General features: G+C 50.7%; 1 protein-coding gene across 2 annotated transcripts in view; it reads right to left on the bottom strand.

The window, feature by feature from the left end:
• Positions 1-16,411, bottom strand: part of CNTN2 (contactin 2) — a 33,328-nt gene that overhangs the window by 7,052 nt on the left and 9,865 nt on the right. For both annotated transcript variants that reach the window (XM_081025322.1, XM_081025321.1), the window contains exons 3-16: positions 12,373-12,517; positions 12,055-12,230; positions 11,800-11,895; positions 11,187-11,396; positions 10,807-10,906; positions 9,406-9,581; positions 8,885-9,021; positions 8,290-8,419; positions 3,041-3,191; positions 2,794-2,921; positions 2,268-2,443; positions 1,633-1,753; positions 995-1,153; positions 377-526 (exon numbers count right to left, since the gene is read on the bottom strand). In XM_081025322.1, the coding sequence (XP_080881448.1) occupies positions 377-526; positions 995-1,153; positions 1,633-1,753; positions 2,268-2,443; positions 2,794-2,921; positions 3,041-3,191; positions 8,290-8,419; positions 8,885-9,021; positions 9,406-9,581; positions 10,807-10,906; positions 11,187-11,396; positions 11,800-11,895; positions 12,055-12,230; positions 12,373-12,517 (2,055 nt within the window). The remainder of the gene's footprint in view (positions 1-376; positions 527-994; positions 1,154-1,632; positions 1,754-2,267; positions 2,444-2,793; positions 2,922-3,040; positions 3,192-8,289; positions 8,420-8,884; positions 9,022-9,405; positions 9,582-10,806; positions 10,907-11,186; positions 11,397-11,799; positions 11,896-12,054; positions 12,231-12,372; positions 12,518-16,411) is intronic.

Raw genomic sequence — 16,411 nt, 5'->3', positions numbered from 1 at the left:
TCCTGGGTTTAAGTCCAGGCTCTGCCAGTGTACCCTTCCCTTCGCCACACTTTGGTTTTTTCCCATTTTTAAAAAACTCTGTTTTGAGATCTTGTAGATTCATGTGGAGTTGTAAGGTTTGCCCATGTTTTAAATGAGGGATTTGAACTGGATGGTTCTTCCACCCTGATAGGCCGTGGCCCCGGCCCCCACCTCTGTGCACTGCTGTAGCCCAGCCCTGACTTGTGTTCCTTTCTCATATGTTTTGTTAGAAAGTCTGAAGCTGGTGAGCAGGGTTGGAACTCTGTGTAATTGATGTTTGCTTGGGGCTCCTTTTAAAGAGGGGTTGAGTCTGTGCCCTGACGTTACTTCTCTTTGGGACACCCGGGACTCTGACCTGCTTCCTTGGTCCGGATTTTGCTGGAGGGCCCACTGGGCTCCCCAGTGCCCAGGATGTTGCTGGCTGTGACCCGGAACTCATAGTCCATCCAGGGTGTGAGGCCCAGCACTTGGGCGGTCTCTGCATTGCCCTCGATGTTGGCGGGATCTGCAAGGCACCAGGGAGTCAGGGTTCCGACATTTGCTTATTGGTCTGGATGGAGAGCGCAGGAACTGGGCCCATACCCAGCCCTCATGATGGTGCCTGACACATACTAAGCGCTCAATACCTCTTTGAAAAATGACCAGAAAACTAGTAGTCCTCCCTGCCCTAGAGTCTTTGCTGGTGTTTTGCACACCCCACACCCCCACGAGTGTTGTCATTGCCCCTGTAATCGTCCTGCCAATACTTCAAGGGTGCAGACTGAGCACCTTCTCCTCCAACTCTCTCCCCACTCCCTTGCTGTCCACAGCTCCCCACTGGCCTGGGAGTTCCCTGCAGGCAGATGGCCCAAGCTTGTCCCTCTTTGAAGCTCCAGGCTTGGCCCCAGCCTTCTGACCCCGGCTCCCACCTCTGGCACACAGCCAGGCCTTATCAGTACTGACAGCGGTGTGTGTGGGGGGGACTCCCACTTACTGGTCCGAACTTGCTTCCATTTCCCTGCAGGTGGAGTGCGAGCTTGCAGGGTGTATTTGGCAATGGGGCTGTGGTTGTCGAAGCCACGACTCCAGCTGAGCTGGACAGTGGTGTCGCCAATGTCCCTCACCACCACACCTCCCGGGGGACCTGGTGGACCTGCACCAAGAGGTAAGAGCACTGTGAGTCAGAAATGGGCAGCTTCAAATGAGTCAACCTCCTCCACGCTAGTTTGGGCTGGTGCAGTACCAACAAGGGGCAGCAGAGGGCGCCACAAACACACACCTGGGTGAGAGGGCAAAGAATGTGGGCAGTGAATGAGGAGTGGTGGTGCCTGGTGGTAGCCATATATCCAAGGCTGGAGGAGTCACAGAGACCCTCATATAGGGATGTCTAAGCTCTGCAAACTTGTGGCCTGAGCAAAGTTCTTGGGATGTGTTTTGGAATGGAATTTTTAAATTTTGGCTTGGGAAGAATATTCTCTTCATTTAGGACCTGCGAAGACCCACAGGATAAGTTTGGCTCAGGACCTCTGTCAGAAGCCCTTCCCAACAGCTTTGAGGGAGAAGAGGGAAGCTAGGGAATGAAGGTCAGAATGGCCGTGAGGGAGTGGGGGTGGGGGTGGGAAACCCCATCACCTCGGACCAGGACTGTGGCCTCCTTGGATGCACTGTCCACCACCGTCTGAGCCATGCACATGTACTTCCCGCCGTGGCGCAGCTGGGCATTCAGGATGGTCAGATCCCCAACTGTCTCCTTCTGCGCATGGGGAACAGGATGGGGACAGGGCAGGGGACCTGGCTCTGGCTAGTGCAGTGAGCCAAGGAGACATGAGGCAGGGCTCGATGTCCCCTGTTCCATTATGTCCAGGGTCCCCTCTGCATCTCAGTGTTCCTATCTGTTCAATGGGAGGAATCAGCTATTCCCTAGTTAGTACCACTGGGGACTAAACAACAGTTTATTTCACAAGACTGTCTTCAATGCTCCAGGTTAATGATGTCATTTGTGTTGAGGGACAAGATAACAAGAACAGTCTTGCTGGGTGCCTGGAATTCCAGGTTTGTCCCTAACCTCTCCTAAATGCATGGACTTTGTTGGAGTGGAATCCAGGGAACTGCCAGTCTAAGGGACGGTTGTTATGAATCCGAAGGTGAGCTTGCCGTGGTTGGCATTCCTGAGGGAAAGGCTTTGGGGGTGATGGTTAAGGACATCTTGTGTCCCCTGACTATCTAGAAAGAGGGAGAAGCCCCAGGTTCTCGGCCTCAGGCCTTACCACACTAGCCCTCCAGTAGTGGCCCCCAGGCTTATCGGAGTCAATGGGGAGGTCATCCAGGGTCCAGATGAAGGTGAGGTCCATCGTGGGGTCGTGGAAAGCATGGCACTGCAGAGTCAGGTTGTCTCCCAAGTTGATGTCAGCGCTTGAGGGAGCTAGAGTGATCTTAGTTGCATCTGCCAAAAAAAACACCAAAAAACAAAAAACAAAACACACACACACACAAACACAAGACCCTTGGGTGAATGGAGTGAGAGGGTTTGTCCTAAGTCCCAGGAATGAGAAGAGGCAGTGTGGCCAAGCATATCCAAGCATATCCTGACCTCCCAGCAGCCCCAGGAGTGTGTGAGAGACAGGCAAGACTAGATTCTGGATGGTGGCGAGAGGCTGGTCCCAAATGAACTGTATTCTGGGGTAACCTCCAGACCAAACTAGGAGGAATGTGGGAACACAGGGCAGGATGGCAGGGGGGATAGTGCCCCTTGGTGGCTAAGCCCACCAAGCTCAGTTATACCATACCCCTTACCTCGCACAGACAAGATGCCAGTGCTGTTGGCTTTGCCCATGAAATTCTCAGCAAAGCAGGTGTATTTGCCTTCATCTGACCGACTGATGTTTCTTATGATCAAGGTGCCATCTGGAGTGACAGTCACTCTGCAGCAAGGACAGAGCAGATCTGGCCAACCCAGGGAAACACTGTAGTGTAGAAAGGGACACATCTCCAAGGAGAATGAGGGAGGTAGGAATTGCTTGGGGTGGAATGTAGGTTGTACCTGCTGCTGTTGACCAAAATCTCAGTGCCTTTGCTCCAGAGCACCACGGCCTTTGGAGCTGCCCGGGGCTGACAGGGGATAATGACTTCTCCCCCTCGGGCTGCAGGGATCAGACGCCTTACAGGATTCAGCCTGAAGTCGGGAGCCAGTGCTAGAAGGAAAGGGGAGTGTCCCACAGTCACCCAGGGAGTCATAACAATACCTGTTGGCCTAGATTAAGACATCAGCTGACCATGTGCTAAGCATCTTATGTATCCTCCATGGTCAACTCTTGAGTGACTCTTAACACCACTTCCAAAATACACCGAGAATCCAGCCCCTTCTCATCACCCCACTGCTACCACACTGCTCCAAGTCAACAAATCTGCTAGACTATTGAAAAGCCCCCTAATTGTTTTTCACAAGACTGTCTTCTTCCTGTTTCTGTACTTTCTATTTATAGTCTCTTCTCCACCCAGCAGTTAAGAATATCCTTTCCAAGAGCTGTGGCCCTACAGCGTGCTGACAGCAGGAGCAGCATGCAGCACCCAAAGCCCCAGAGACCCACGGGAGCCCAGGGCGGAACAGAGAACACAAAAGCCAGGAGGTGGGCTCTTTCCCTGCTTCCCACAGCTGATCGCTCCCACGGGGGCGGACAGCTGGTGGGCCCTAGGGCAGACAAAGAACACAGACTCCACACCTGGGCCCTTCACCCCGCTCTTCCAATCCTACTCCCGCCCTTCCAGAAACTTAAACTGACCCCTGAACTGAGGAGTAGTGTCAGATTACAGAGGAGCCTCTGTGCTCAGGCGCTGGGAATATTGGCAGTCAGCTCTGACCCACGGAAGAGGCGGAGAGGAGTGGGATTTTCGCTGGACGAGGAGAGAGGAGACTCCTCCACTCCCAGCCACCACCTTTTCGGGCCTGTGGGAGGAGTGTGACGCGGCTGGCCTGGGAGAGAGAAGACCTCCTCCATCCCCAGTCCCCACCCTTTCTGGATGGCCTGGGGCGGGGCAAGTGCAACTGTGGAGGCACTCCCTAAGATCGGCAGGGAGAAGGGGCAGAGGCAGCTTCTGGCTTTCAGCAGCTCAAAAATCTCCTGCCTGACCCCACACACAGATGAAGTGTCCTAAGTCTCAGGAGTACTGGACACAGGGCTGGTGTTGCTACTCTCAGCATGCATATGTGCAGGCAAGAGCAGAAACTGCACTGACTCTCTAAAAACTGTCATCCAGACCCCTCAGCCCCTCGCATTTAAATCTACAGTCCCAATTCACTCTGGGCACCAGGTGACCGGCGTTGCCTGCGCAGTAGGCAGGGGACTCTTTGGCACAGCAGAGGACAACCTGAGATTACTTGGTGGGCTTAAGCCAAGACTGGTGCTGCTTCTTGTTTTGCTTTGCTTTGTTTCTTTTTTTCCCCCCTTTTTCTTTTCTTGTTTTGTTTTTTGTTTTTCCTTTTTTGTTTTGTTTTCTTTTGTTTTTTTGGTTTTTCCTGTTTTTTGATTTGTTTTTGTTGGTTTTTGTTGCTTTTTTTTCCCTTTGTTTTGTCTTTATTTCTTTGATATCTTTGCCTGTGTTGAGTGAGGGTTGTCGGTTGTTGTTACGTGTGAATGTATCTGATTTTTTCTTTGTTGTTGTTGTTGTACTTGGTAATTTGCTTTGTTCTGAAACTGCCCTACCAGGGCCCAGGTTAAGAGGCACAAGATTCAACATATCCAGAGGCCAATTCCAAACCAAACCAGAGTACTACCGGGTTTCACCTACAAGTCACACACCCAGAGGGAATTCTCTGAAGGCACAAGAGCCCATAGAGGCCAGACCTCATTTAAGTGGTCAACCCTCACCCAGCAGAACACCCTGTGGTGGGCAGAGCCAAGTCTCACAACGAATCAGCCTAGGAGTTAACCCCACCTACTCACAAGCAAAAAGCAATTAAAGATCTTCTTTAACAGGACAATATACACAACACAAGAGTCACCTTTGGAGCACACGCAGAGGAGAAGAACGAAGTAGTGCAAGTCAAATATAAAGGACACATACTACATAAGATAACCCAGCAAGAACTAAGAACTCTAGGGGATCTTCCTAATACATCAAAGCAAACACAGAGAGTCAGTCAGAATGGGGAGACAAAGAAACATGTCCCAAATAAAAGAACAGAAGAAACCTCCACAACTGGAACCAAATGAAGCAGAGGTAACCAACCTTTCAGAAACAGAGTTCAGAACACTGGTAATAAGAATATTTAAGGAGCTTAGAGAAGACATAAAGAAGGATGTAGAAATTATAATGAACAACCAGTTAGAACTAAAGAACACAATTACCGAAATTAAGAACTCACTTGAAGGAATTACCAGAAAGTTAGATGAAGCAGAGGATTCAATCAGCAACTTAGAAGAAAAGTTAGCAGAGATCACCCAAACTGAACAACAGAAAGAAAAAAGAATAAAAAACAATGAAGATGGTTTAAGAGACCTCTGGGATAACATCAAGCACAACAACATGCTCATCATAGGAATACCAGAAGGTGAAGAAAGGAAGCAAGGGATTGAGAACATATATGAGGTAATAATGTCCGAAAACTTCCCTAACCTGATGAAGGAAACCAACATACAAGCCCAGGAAGTGCAGAGAGTTCCAACCAGGATAAACCCAAACAGGTCCACACCCAGACACATTATAGTTAAAATGGCAAAGCTTAAAGACAAAGAGAGAATCCTAAAAGCAGCAAGAGAAAGACAGAGGGTTACATACAAGGGAACTCCCATAAGACTATCAAATGACTTTTCTACAGAAACATTGCAGGCCAGGAGGGAGTGGCAGGAGATACTCAAAGTGATGGAAAACAAAGGCCTACAACCTAGATTGCTTTATCCAGCAAGGCTATCATTTAAAGTTGATGGACAGATAAAGAGCTTCCCGGAAAAGAATAAGCTAAAGGAATTTATTACCACCAAGCCAGCATTACAAGAAATACTAAAAGGACTTCTGTAAATAGAAGAAAGATGAAAACAATCTAACTACAAATTTAAAAATGGCAATAACTATGTACCTATCAATAATCACTTTAAATGTAAATGGATTAAATTCTCCAATCAAGAGACATAGGGTGGCTGAGTGGATAAGGAAGCAAGACCCTTGTATATGCTGTATACAAGAGACTCACCTTAGATCAAAAGACACACACAGGCTGAAAGTGAAGGGTTGGAGTAAGATATTTCATGCAAATGGAAGAGAGAAACTGGAGTTGCAATACTTATATCTGACAAAATAGACTTTAAAATGAAGAACATATTAAAAGACAAAGATGGGCACTATATAATAATAAAGGGATCAATCCGAGAAGAGGACAAACCCTAGTAAACATCTATGCACCTAACATAGAAGCGCCTAAATATATAAAACAGGTACTAATGGACATAAAGACAGAGATCAACAGTAACACTATCATAGTAGGGGACTTCAACACACCTCTGACAACAATAGCCAAGACATGGAAACAACCGAAATGCCCATCGGTAGATGACTGGATTAAGAAACTGTGGTACATTTATACAATGGAGTATTACGCAGCCATAAAGAAGAAAGAAATTTTACCATTTGCAACAACATGGATGGATCTAGAGAACATTATGCTAAGTGAAATAAGTCAGAAAGAGAACGACGAGTACCATATGATCTCACTTATATGCGGAATCTAAGAAAAGAATAAGTGAATGAACTAATCAGAAACAGTTTTGGGGACAAAGAGGAAAAACTGAGAGTTGTTAGATGGGCGGGGGGGTGGTGGTGGGTATAGGGGGAAGGTGAGGGGATTAGAAAACAGTCGGTAACCACAAAATGGACTCAGGGTTTTTAAAAATTAATTTGGGGAACGTAATCAATAATGTTGTAAAGATTTTGTAGGGTATCCAATGGACACGTGTCCCATTTGGGAGACCACCTCAGGGATACTGTAGATGCCTGATCATGGCACTGTACACCAGAAGCTAAACATTAATGAATGCCAACTATAATTTTATATATATAATGTGATGGCTCGGTGTGAGGTCGGAGGGATAGTGGATGGGGGGAGGGGGGCCCACAGTGTGAGGGATATAAATGATGAACATCTAAGTATTACCTTGTCATGTACACCTGAAACTAATAAATAGATAGATAGATAGATAGATAAATGAAAGAATATCCTTTCCAAAATGTGAATCAGGAACTCAGAATGAAGTCCACTTCCTCACAAGGACTCACAACTAAGTCTCCTCCTCTCCAACCCCATCTCGCTCCACTCTTTCCCTTACTCATTGTGCTCCAATCACCTGGGCCATTTTTGTCCTTTGAAGATGTCACTTTTTCCCCCGCCTCAGGACCTTTGCACTGGCTGCACATTTTGCTTGGAAATCCCCACATCTTCACATGATTGTCTCCTTCTTAACATTCAGGTCACATCTCCAAAGTAATTTCCTCAGGGACATCTTCCTTGACCATCCCATCTCACTGGCCCACCTCACCCCTACCGTTCTTCTGGATCTTCATTATACTGTATTTTTTATGGCTGTCTGAAATGATCTTATTTAATTATTTGATCTTGAGTTTATTTGTCCCTCTCCACTGGATTTTTAGATACTTGAAGGCAGAGGCTTTTCTCAGGAGGTACTGAATAAATATTGGTTGAATGAATGAGTGAATGAGTCTTTTAAGCCTCATTACAACTTGATGAGGTAAGTATCACTCTGTCCTTTTTACAGATGAGAAAACTGAGGTTCCACGAGCTCAAGTCACACAATAAGAATCCTAGCAGCAGCTGACACTTACTGGGCACCTGTTATGTGCTGGGCAGGTCCTTTATGCTTTACCTCTATCATCTCATTGAGTCTCACAAAAGCTGTATGAGGGCAGGACTACTGCCACATTTTATAAATCAGTAAACTGAGACACAAAGAGATTAAGTAATTTGCGAAAGGTCACATAGCCAAAAAGGGGCTGGGTTAAACACAAATTTAACTGATTTAGTTGCCAATGACTTTTGCCGTCTTTTGTTCACTGTAGCAAACATTTAATTTGTCTGTGCCAGACAAGGAACAAGCCAGGGACCTTGTCCTCTGGGAGCTCTCAGTCTAGTGTCTCATCTCCTTTCTTAAATCCCTGAGTTCTACTCAGGAGCTGTAGGAAAACTTCCAGGGTGCGTTCTGTGTTCAGAAACTCTACAACTCAACTCCTAGCGCCCCACCCATGTCTCCTTGGGGATGTCCCCAGCCTCCCTGGGCCCTTTACCTTGAACGGCCAGCTCGGCACTGGCATAGATGGTGCCATGCTTGTTCTCTGCCACACACTGGTACATGCCTGAGTCCTCCAGGCTCAGCTTGGAGAATCGCAGGTCCCCGGCCAGCACCTCTACCCGGGTCTGTGCAAAAGAGTCCCGCCCAGGGTATCAGGACCACCGGAGGACCAGGGTGGAGGGGCCCACAGGGGTGGGTGCAGTGGAGACTCTAGGCTGCCACTCCATCTATGGGGTGGTTTATATGTCCGATCCCATCTCAGGGCTACCTTTAATTCCGGGACTTGGAGATTTCCCAGGCCTCCCTGAACATCAGCAAACTGACGCCAGAGCGACAAGGTGACCCACTCAGCACCACAGTGTTTTGTGTCTGAGTTGTGCCTGCACCCAGGTCTCTGGATCCACCAGTCAAGGTCTATCTAGTTGACCAGTCTGTGGCCATGTGCCTCTGGGTTGGAAAGAAGCACCTAGAACCACCCTAATTGGTCCAGAGGGCCTGCCAGTGGTGGTGGTGGTGGGGCATCTGGGGAGTGAGGGATCCAGGTGAGTAGAGGACAGTTGGTCTATGGGAGGAAGCCCCAGATCTCCTACCTGGGGGGCCAGCGGCTCTCCGTTCCGCAGCCAGCGCACTGTGGGCCGGGGTTTGCCGGCGGCAGCGCAGCCCCAACGCAGGCTGGAACCGATGTCGGCTTCCATGTCCGAGATCACCTTGAGCCACTCCGGCTGGGCTATGGGAAGCAAGGGAGAGAGACAGGATGAGCAGGGAGGAGCCTCCAGCTCATGAAACAAGCGGGAATTGCAAGGCTGCAGTTCCGGTACCAGACAGCAGAGGGCGCCGTCAACAGTCTGGGACGGGGTGTGGCGAGAAGCAGGCTTGAGCAAGTTAGCACTTTGAGCCTTGCCAGTGGCTGTTTTAGCGACTTAAATAATTCTAAAACCTTCCATGTGTTTTCCGCACCCCCGACTGAAGCTCTGAGTTGCCCCCAGCCCAGTAAAATCCTGGGTCCAGAAGGCTTGAGCAAGGGACTTCCCAGTCTTCTCCCTGATTTTTGGGTGGACTTCCTCAGAGACAAGGGTGATGGAGGCGGGGAGAGGGTGACCCAGGCTCATACCCTGCACGATGATGCGGCCCATGACACTGTCGCGGCCCCTGGAGTTCTCCGCCTCACACTCATAGGTGCCCTCGTCCTCGAAACTGACGTTGGGGATCTGCAGGGTGGGCTCGGCTGTGGCCCACTGAGGGGACAAGGAGCCATCCACTTTGCTCCACTTGATTCTGGGGACAGGGCTGGCAGAGGAGACAAAGCCAGAGGGGGTTGGGATGAGCTGGACACACTGCCCTGTACCGCAGCTCCTGGAACTCTGACTCTCAGGCCTTCCTGATATGCTGGGTAGGTGGGGGTGGGGGTGAGCAAGGCAGCTGACCCCGCCTGGGAAGGAACCCAGAGAAGAGACCAGGGAGGGAGGCGCCTCTCCCAGGCGGGCTTGGAGCACAGGCAGGGAAGAAACAAGAAGTAGGTCTCCCCTCCCCCTCCACTGCCCTGCAATAATTGTGACACCAATGAAGTCGGTCTTCCGTGGGTCTGTAACCCTGAAGCTGACTTGTCCTCTCCACCTCTACCATGCACTGGCCCCTCTTCTGGGCTTGCCCTCCCCAGCAGTGGCCTGTGACCTGGGTCTTAATGGGCCCCCCCTCCCCAACAGGGTCTTGCCTCTACTTTCTAAAAGGGCTTCAATTATTAGTAATCTGTGAACTAAAATGGACTGAGGTATCAGTGAGTCTTAAAGAGTTAACGTATTGTCGTTCCATGTGCTTTAAATATGCATTTCCTGGAAGTCCAATAATTTTCCACAAAGCAGGGGGCATCCTGGGCATCCTCAAATAGCAGGAGATATTTGTGGTCACTCATTTTACAAACATTTATTGAGTATCTGCTATTTGCTCAGCCTTGTTCCAGTGAATCCTTTTTCTGGGAGAGCAAGATTTCTATTGTAATTTTTAAAAAGATAACTGTTAGCATCCACAGAACACTTACTAAATGCCAGGTACTGTTCTAAGCACTTTACATATATTAACTCATTTAATCCTCATAACAACCCATATGAGGTAGGTACTATTATTATCACCATGTACAAATAAGGAAACTGAGGCACAGAGAGCTTAAGTAGCTTACCCAAGGTCTCTCAGCCAGCAAGTGAGAGAGCTGGGATTTAAACCAGGCAGGCTGGGTTAGGGCTGGTACACTGCACTGCCTGCCTCCAGCCTGAGGTGTCCCGTAAGCTGTCATGCATTGATGAGAGGACCCAGTGACCCAACATGTGCCAGGCCGCTGGCATGCGCGATGCCTCACCAGAGTTAGTGCTGGGTCAGCGGTGGTCACTGCTCACTGTGGGCCTGACATTCTGCTAGCCCCTGTGAGGGACACCAAAATGACTGAGTGCTGACCCTTCCTGCCCTCTCTCTCTCTGGGGTCACCTGTACGCTGGCCTGTTCCCTCTCCTTCACCACTCACTTCCCAAAGGCAAAGCACTCCAGGGTGACCTGCTGTCCCACCAGCGCATATGTCTCTGCTGGGAACCGGGCCTTGATGCTGGGCGCAAAGAGCCTGGGATCTGGGGAGAGAAGGGTTTTGCAGATCAGATGCCAAGGGTCCGGGTCAGGTGCCCCTGTGCGAGGGTCTCAGCACAGCTCCGAGCTAACTCCTTCTTAACTCACTTTCCCTTTGGGGATCTGGAGGGAAAGTCTGAGGCCTTGCAGCAGGAGGACCCAGGGGTCCAGGCCCCGGACCCTGTGCCCTGCGAGCTCTTCACAAACTCTGAGGGGAAAACTCCTTTTCCAACGCCCACCAACCCTTTCAGCTCTCTCCTCCCAGCCGTGCCCACTGTCCCTGACCTTCAGCAGCCAAGTTGAGCTGAGCGAACTTGCTGAAGACGCTCTTGGTGGAGAAGTCCATGTGGCTGGTAGCCAGGCAGGAGTAGTTGCCCAGGTCTGAGGCATTGGTCCGGGCAATGTACAGGTTTCCTGTGGTCTGGGACACGAAGTGACGCCCATCCGTAGGGATGAAGTTGGGAAACTCGTTGAGAAGCCAGCGGTAGGACAGGCCTAGGACGTGGGGAGTTTGAGGACACCAGAGAATGTTGGGCTAACAGGGCAACTATGGGTGGGACTCCAACATGCTGGTGGGGATCGATAGACTCTGTCCTGAGACAGCCCCCATGCTCTGATCTGGGGCTGAGGGGAGACTTCGAGGGAATATGCGACTTTCTTCCTGCCCTCAGGGAGCGCTGTCTTAGGGAAATTGCCCCTTCGGGACTTCTGAGTCTGAAGGACTCATTTTCTACCATGCTAGAAAATGACAGATCCTTAATGACATTTAAGGTTGGAGACTGAGGGATCAGTGCTTCCAAGAGTCACTTACCACCTTTTATTCCGTCCCTCCATTGCTGAGCTGGCTAGAGCCTCTCCTGTACCCTCTGTCTAACCGTGGACCGGAGTCCCAACTCACCTGGGTAATGGGCAGGCGGGTTACAGGGCAACATCACCCCCCAACCTTCATGGGTTTTCACTGGGTCTCGTTCCTCCTTGGAGAATTCCTGCAGAACTGGAAGTGAAGACCAGGTGGCACTCAGGAACCATTCTCCAAGCCTGGGGGCCCCTCCCTAGTTCAGCTTCCATGGGAAGTAGTCACCTGCCCTTTCTGGACATTTTCCCCAATCCCCTCTCCCCCTCCCCCAGAGTCCTGGCACTCCATGCGTCTCACAGCCGAAGCGCAGGACAGCCTCTCTGCTGATAATGGTGCCCACTGGGTTAGAAGCCAGGCACTGGTAGACTCCAGCATCCTGTCCTTTGGTGGGGTTTATGATGACCAAGTTGCCCCCCACCAGCTGGTGGCGGGAACCTGGCTCCAGCTTCATCTCAGTGCCATTCATCTTCCACCTGCAGCAGGGGCAGAAGAGGGGGCCCTCCTGAGTCCTGCCCAGCTGGACCCAGCCCAGCCATAGGACTAATGTGAGGAAAAACCACACAGATGCCCAGGGCCTCCCAGGGGCCACCGGGAGGGGGCCGGGGGTAGTCTCACCTATAGGTGGCAGGAGGGCTGGCCCGGGCATGGCACGCCAACGTCACCTTCTCCTCTGTGGATTCCTCGGGGAATAGCAGACTGAGAGGCTGGTCTTCAAAGACAGGCCCAAAGGTGGCTGGGGATCCCCGGGCTGAGCTCCAAGCTGCAGATGGGGACACCACCAGAGGCCTCAGGCTTGGGAGGCAGCTGAAGCCTGGCCTTTGGGGCTGCACAGTTCAATAGGACTTTCTGCGATGATGGAAAGGTTCCATTTCTGCACTGTCCGATATGACAGCCACTAGCCACTACTATGGAGCCCTTGAAATGTGGCTGGTGCAGCTGAGGAAGCAAAGTCTTAATTTTATTTAATTTTAATTAATTAAAATTTGAATTTAAATAGGTTGGGCAGCCTCTGTCTGGGCAAGTTAGTTCAGTCAATCACCCATCCTAACTCAGGTATTGAGCACCTGCTGAATACCTGGCACCAGGCTATATAGACTGTGTTGCAAGAAGTAAGTCACAGTCCCTCCTCCTCAAGGAGCTTGCAGTCCAGGGGAGGGAGACAGAAAACTGCCGGTACAAGGTGGTAAGAGCCACTGGAACAGTTTAGGTGTAAGGTGCAGGGGGCCCTCAGAGTGGAAGCAGGTGACACTGTCCTGGGGCTGTCAGGGAGATCTCATGGAAGATCTGATCTGCAAGATGTGAGATGGGCCTTGAAAGATACATGGGAAGTCACTGGCCAAGAGGGTGTAGAGAGAATATGTGTCCCTGGAGCCTGGTGTCCTTCTGGGCCAGTGTGTCTCAAGAAAAAGTGCCTGGGCTCTGAGCCTCTTACCACTTCTTCTAGAACCTTTCTGAGCTCCAACAACTTCACCTGAGAAATAGAAAGAACATGACCTCCCCTCCCAAGGTCCATGGGAGTGTTCAGCCCGGCACAAGGTGTGTGCTCAGAAAATGTCTGCTGGGTAGGGTGGGGGTTGGGGGAGGAAGGAAGGCTTTATGGTGGGTGGATGGTGTGCAGATTGCCTTGGGGACATTTTTATAAAATTGCAATGTGACAATTCAAGAAAGAGAGGCCCAGAAAAGGCAATGACTTGCCTAGGGTCACAGGGCAAGTCTGTGGCACACACAGGTCTAGACGCTGGTCTCCTGAATTTGCTGAGCAAACGGACATCTCATGTGCAAATGGAGTTTCAGGCCTGGCTCCTCCCAGGGCAGATGCCTCTCTCCTCATGCACCATTGTCCAACCTCATCAAGTCAGGGACCCCGAGGCACAAAGAGTAGTTTCACACCTGCCTTTCCACAGGGGTGGGGAGTGGACTCCATTTGCTGATGCATGGGGGTGGGCACACTTTGCTTTTGTGGTGCCAGGCAGGGGCCAGGCGACTCCTAATCAGCTCCTACTCCTCCATACAGCTGATTTCTGGCCGTCTTTGGTGGGTCATGGGGGGTGGGATCCCCATTAACCAATTAGTGCCTCCCTCCCAGTGCATCCAGCTGTCAGCCCTATTCCAGGGGTGGGGAATGGGTCTCTATGCCACAGCTGAGGCCCAGCCCTTGGACCCCTGGGAGTGAGGGCAGCTGTTAAGCAGCTCTCAGAATGAGGAAGGAGGCAGGGCTCCCTGAAATGTCATCCCCTACCGCCCCCACCATCCATCACTATCCTTCACTGCAGCCCCAGGCCTAGGAGATGGAGGCTGTAGAGCCCAGCTTAATCCCAAGTTAATGATGGTGGTGGAGGGTAAGGACCCCTGCCCCAGCTGGGACTGCGTGAGGGGAGGGAGGGAAGAGATGGGTGGCACAGGCAGCCAGGCTGCTGGGAACCACCGTGTACAATAGCAGCTTCCAGTAACTGTCTGAATGGTGAGGGTGGCTGAGTGGGCCCAGGGCACACTGATGCTTTCGGACTGGCTTTCTTCCTGTAAAAGCTTTCTCCTTTGCACTCAGCCATATACACACCCTCACCCCAATAGCCACATATGCACATGTCCACACCTCTTACCTACATGCCTTCCTTATGTGTACACACATCACACATACATACCGTGTTTCCCCGAAAATAACACCTAGCCGGACAATCAGCTCTAATGCGTGTTTTGGAACAAAAATTAATATATGACCTGGTATTATATTATACTAATATTATATTAATATTATGTTATATCATATCATATCATATTAAAGACCAGGTCTTACATTACTTTTTGTTCCAAAAGACACATTAGAGCTGATTGTCGGGCTAGGTCTTATTTTCGGGGAAACACAGTACATGCAAACCTCTCTAAGCTGCTCCAGCAGTCGAATACACACATTTATATACACATCTGTTCCCGTGCACACACAGCTTGAATGTCCATGTGCACTTATTTGTGTACACATATCCATGCATTCATAATAAGAAAAATGATAAGAGTGCTTACTTGTTATCGGATGTTTCCTTTTCATAACCTCTTTACCAGATACCGTGTTTCCCCGAAAATAAGACCGGGTCTTATATTAAGCTGTGCTCCAAAAGATGCACTAGGGCTTATGTTCAGGGGATGTCATCCTGAAAAATCATGCTAGGGCTTATTTTCTGGTTAGGTCTTATTTTTGGGGAAGCATGGTAGTTAGTTACTGACATTTCCTTACCTGACTAATGTGGAACCTGAGACTTGACGGTTGAATCACTTGCTCCAAATCACACAGCAAGAAGGGGCAGAGCGAGGGACTTAGATCCTGGCCAGCTTCACCCCATAGCCAGCATCCGCAACTACAGTGACCATGGTTCTTGATTTCAGTCCCCATCGGGACCACCAGAGGCTTTGTTCCACCCCAGAGGTGCAGGGTCAGAATCTCCAGGAAGGAGGCCCAGGAATCCAACTTTTAAAAATGCCTCATGGGCATTCTTCAGGGCAGCTGGCACTGAGAGGCATTGCCCTGCGCCGTAGGGCCTTCTGCACACATTCATCATCCCCCCAAATGTAGTACCCCTCCATGCAACAACTTGTTCACATCTCCACCCTCTCAAAAGCCCACAGAAACACCCTCACTCTCTCCACGCTTTCCTCTGAAGACACACACACTCTCAGGCAGAGTCACTGCTTCCTTGCTGTCCTTGCTCCACATCTTCTCTGATTCTCCCTGGTTATCTGTCCTGGCAACTCGGCTCCCCAAACACAGGCATGGGGAGCCTTGCAGGGGAAGGTGATGTGAGCGATGTGAGCGTGGAGGGGAATCCCCACTGACTTTTGTGCACCGGGTGCAGCCCCAGGTGAACAAGGAAAGGGGAGCTGTGGCACCTTAGTGAGAGGAATGGGAATAAATGACAGGATGTTCCACTCCTATCTCTGGAGCTCTGCAATGTGGCAGACCAGGCCCCCTCGCCCTTGGCTTTCCTGCATCTCTGTATCTAAGGACCCTGGAGACTGCCCACACCCCTTGTCTCAGATGATGGGGTCCCAGCACTGAACTGGCCCAGGCCCCTCTCCTCTGCTCTCTCTGGGGTGGGTGTCTCCTCTGTTAGTGGGGGTGTTCCCCAACCCAACAGCTCCTCCAGACCAGGTGGGCCCTGGCACAGGCAGTTAGGTTTGGGGGTGGGGGCTGGGAGGCTCCTCCCACCCTCTGGGTCATTCCTATGTTCCAGCAGCCTCAGTGACTTGGGTGTAGGATTGGGAGGCAGTTAGGGCATAATGAGAACATCTGAAAGTATGCCAGTGGAGTCCTTCCCTGGTGAGACAAGAACCTAGTATGTGAAGGCTGCAGTCTTGCAGGAAGGGGGTGGGGTGGAGTCTGTGGTGCCTGGATCTCCACAAGGATGGTATAGGGCGGTATTCCTTCTCACCATGGAGATCTTTAAGGAGAAAAGAGCCATCTATTGATCTGGGTTAGGGGTCAGGGCAGAGGGGTGAAGAGTGGTCCCAGCGGGCCCCTCAGAGTAGCAGCAGACAGAGGCTACTCCCTCTAGCTATCAGATAGGCACACGCTCCAGAGTCCAGCTACCTGGGCCTCTCTACAGGGGCCTGCACTGCCCACTTCACCACGCCCTCCTCCTGTCAGTCCCCTCCTCCCTTCTTC

This window comes from Rhinolophus hipposideros (genome assembly GCF_964194185.1).
Source record: "Rhinolophus hipposideros genome assembly, chromosome: 19".
Classification (NCBI taxonomy): Eukaryota; Metazoa; Chordata; class Mammalia; order Chiroptera; family Rhinolophidae; genus Rhinolophus; species Rhinolophus hipposideros.
The sequence above is the reverse complement of the archived record's forward strand: the minus strand, read 5'-3'. Positions and strand labels throughout refer to the sequence as shown.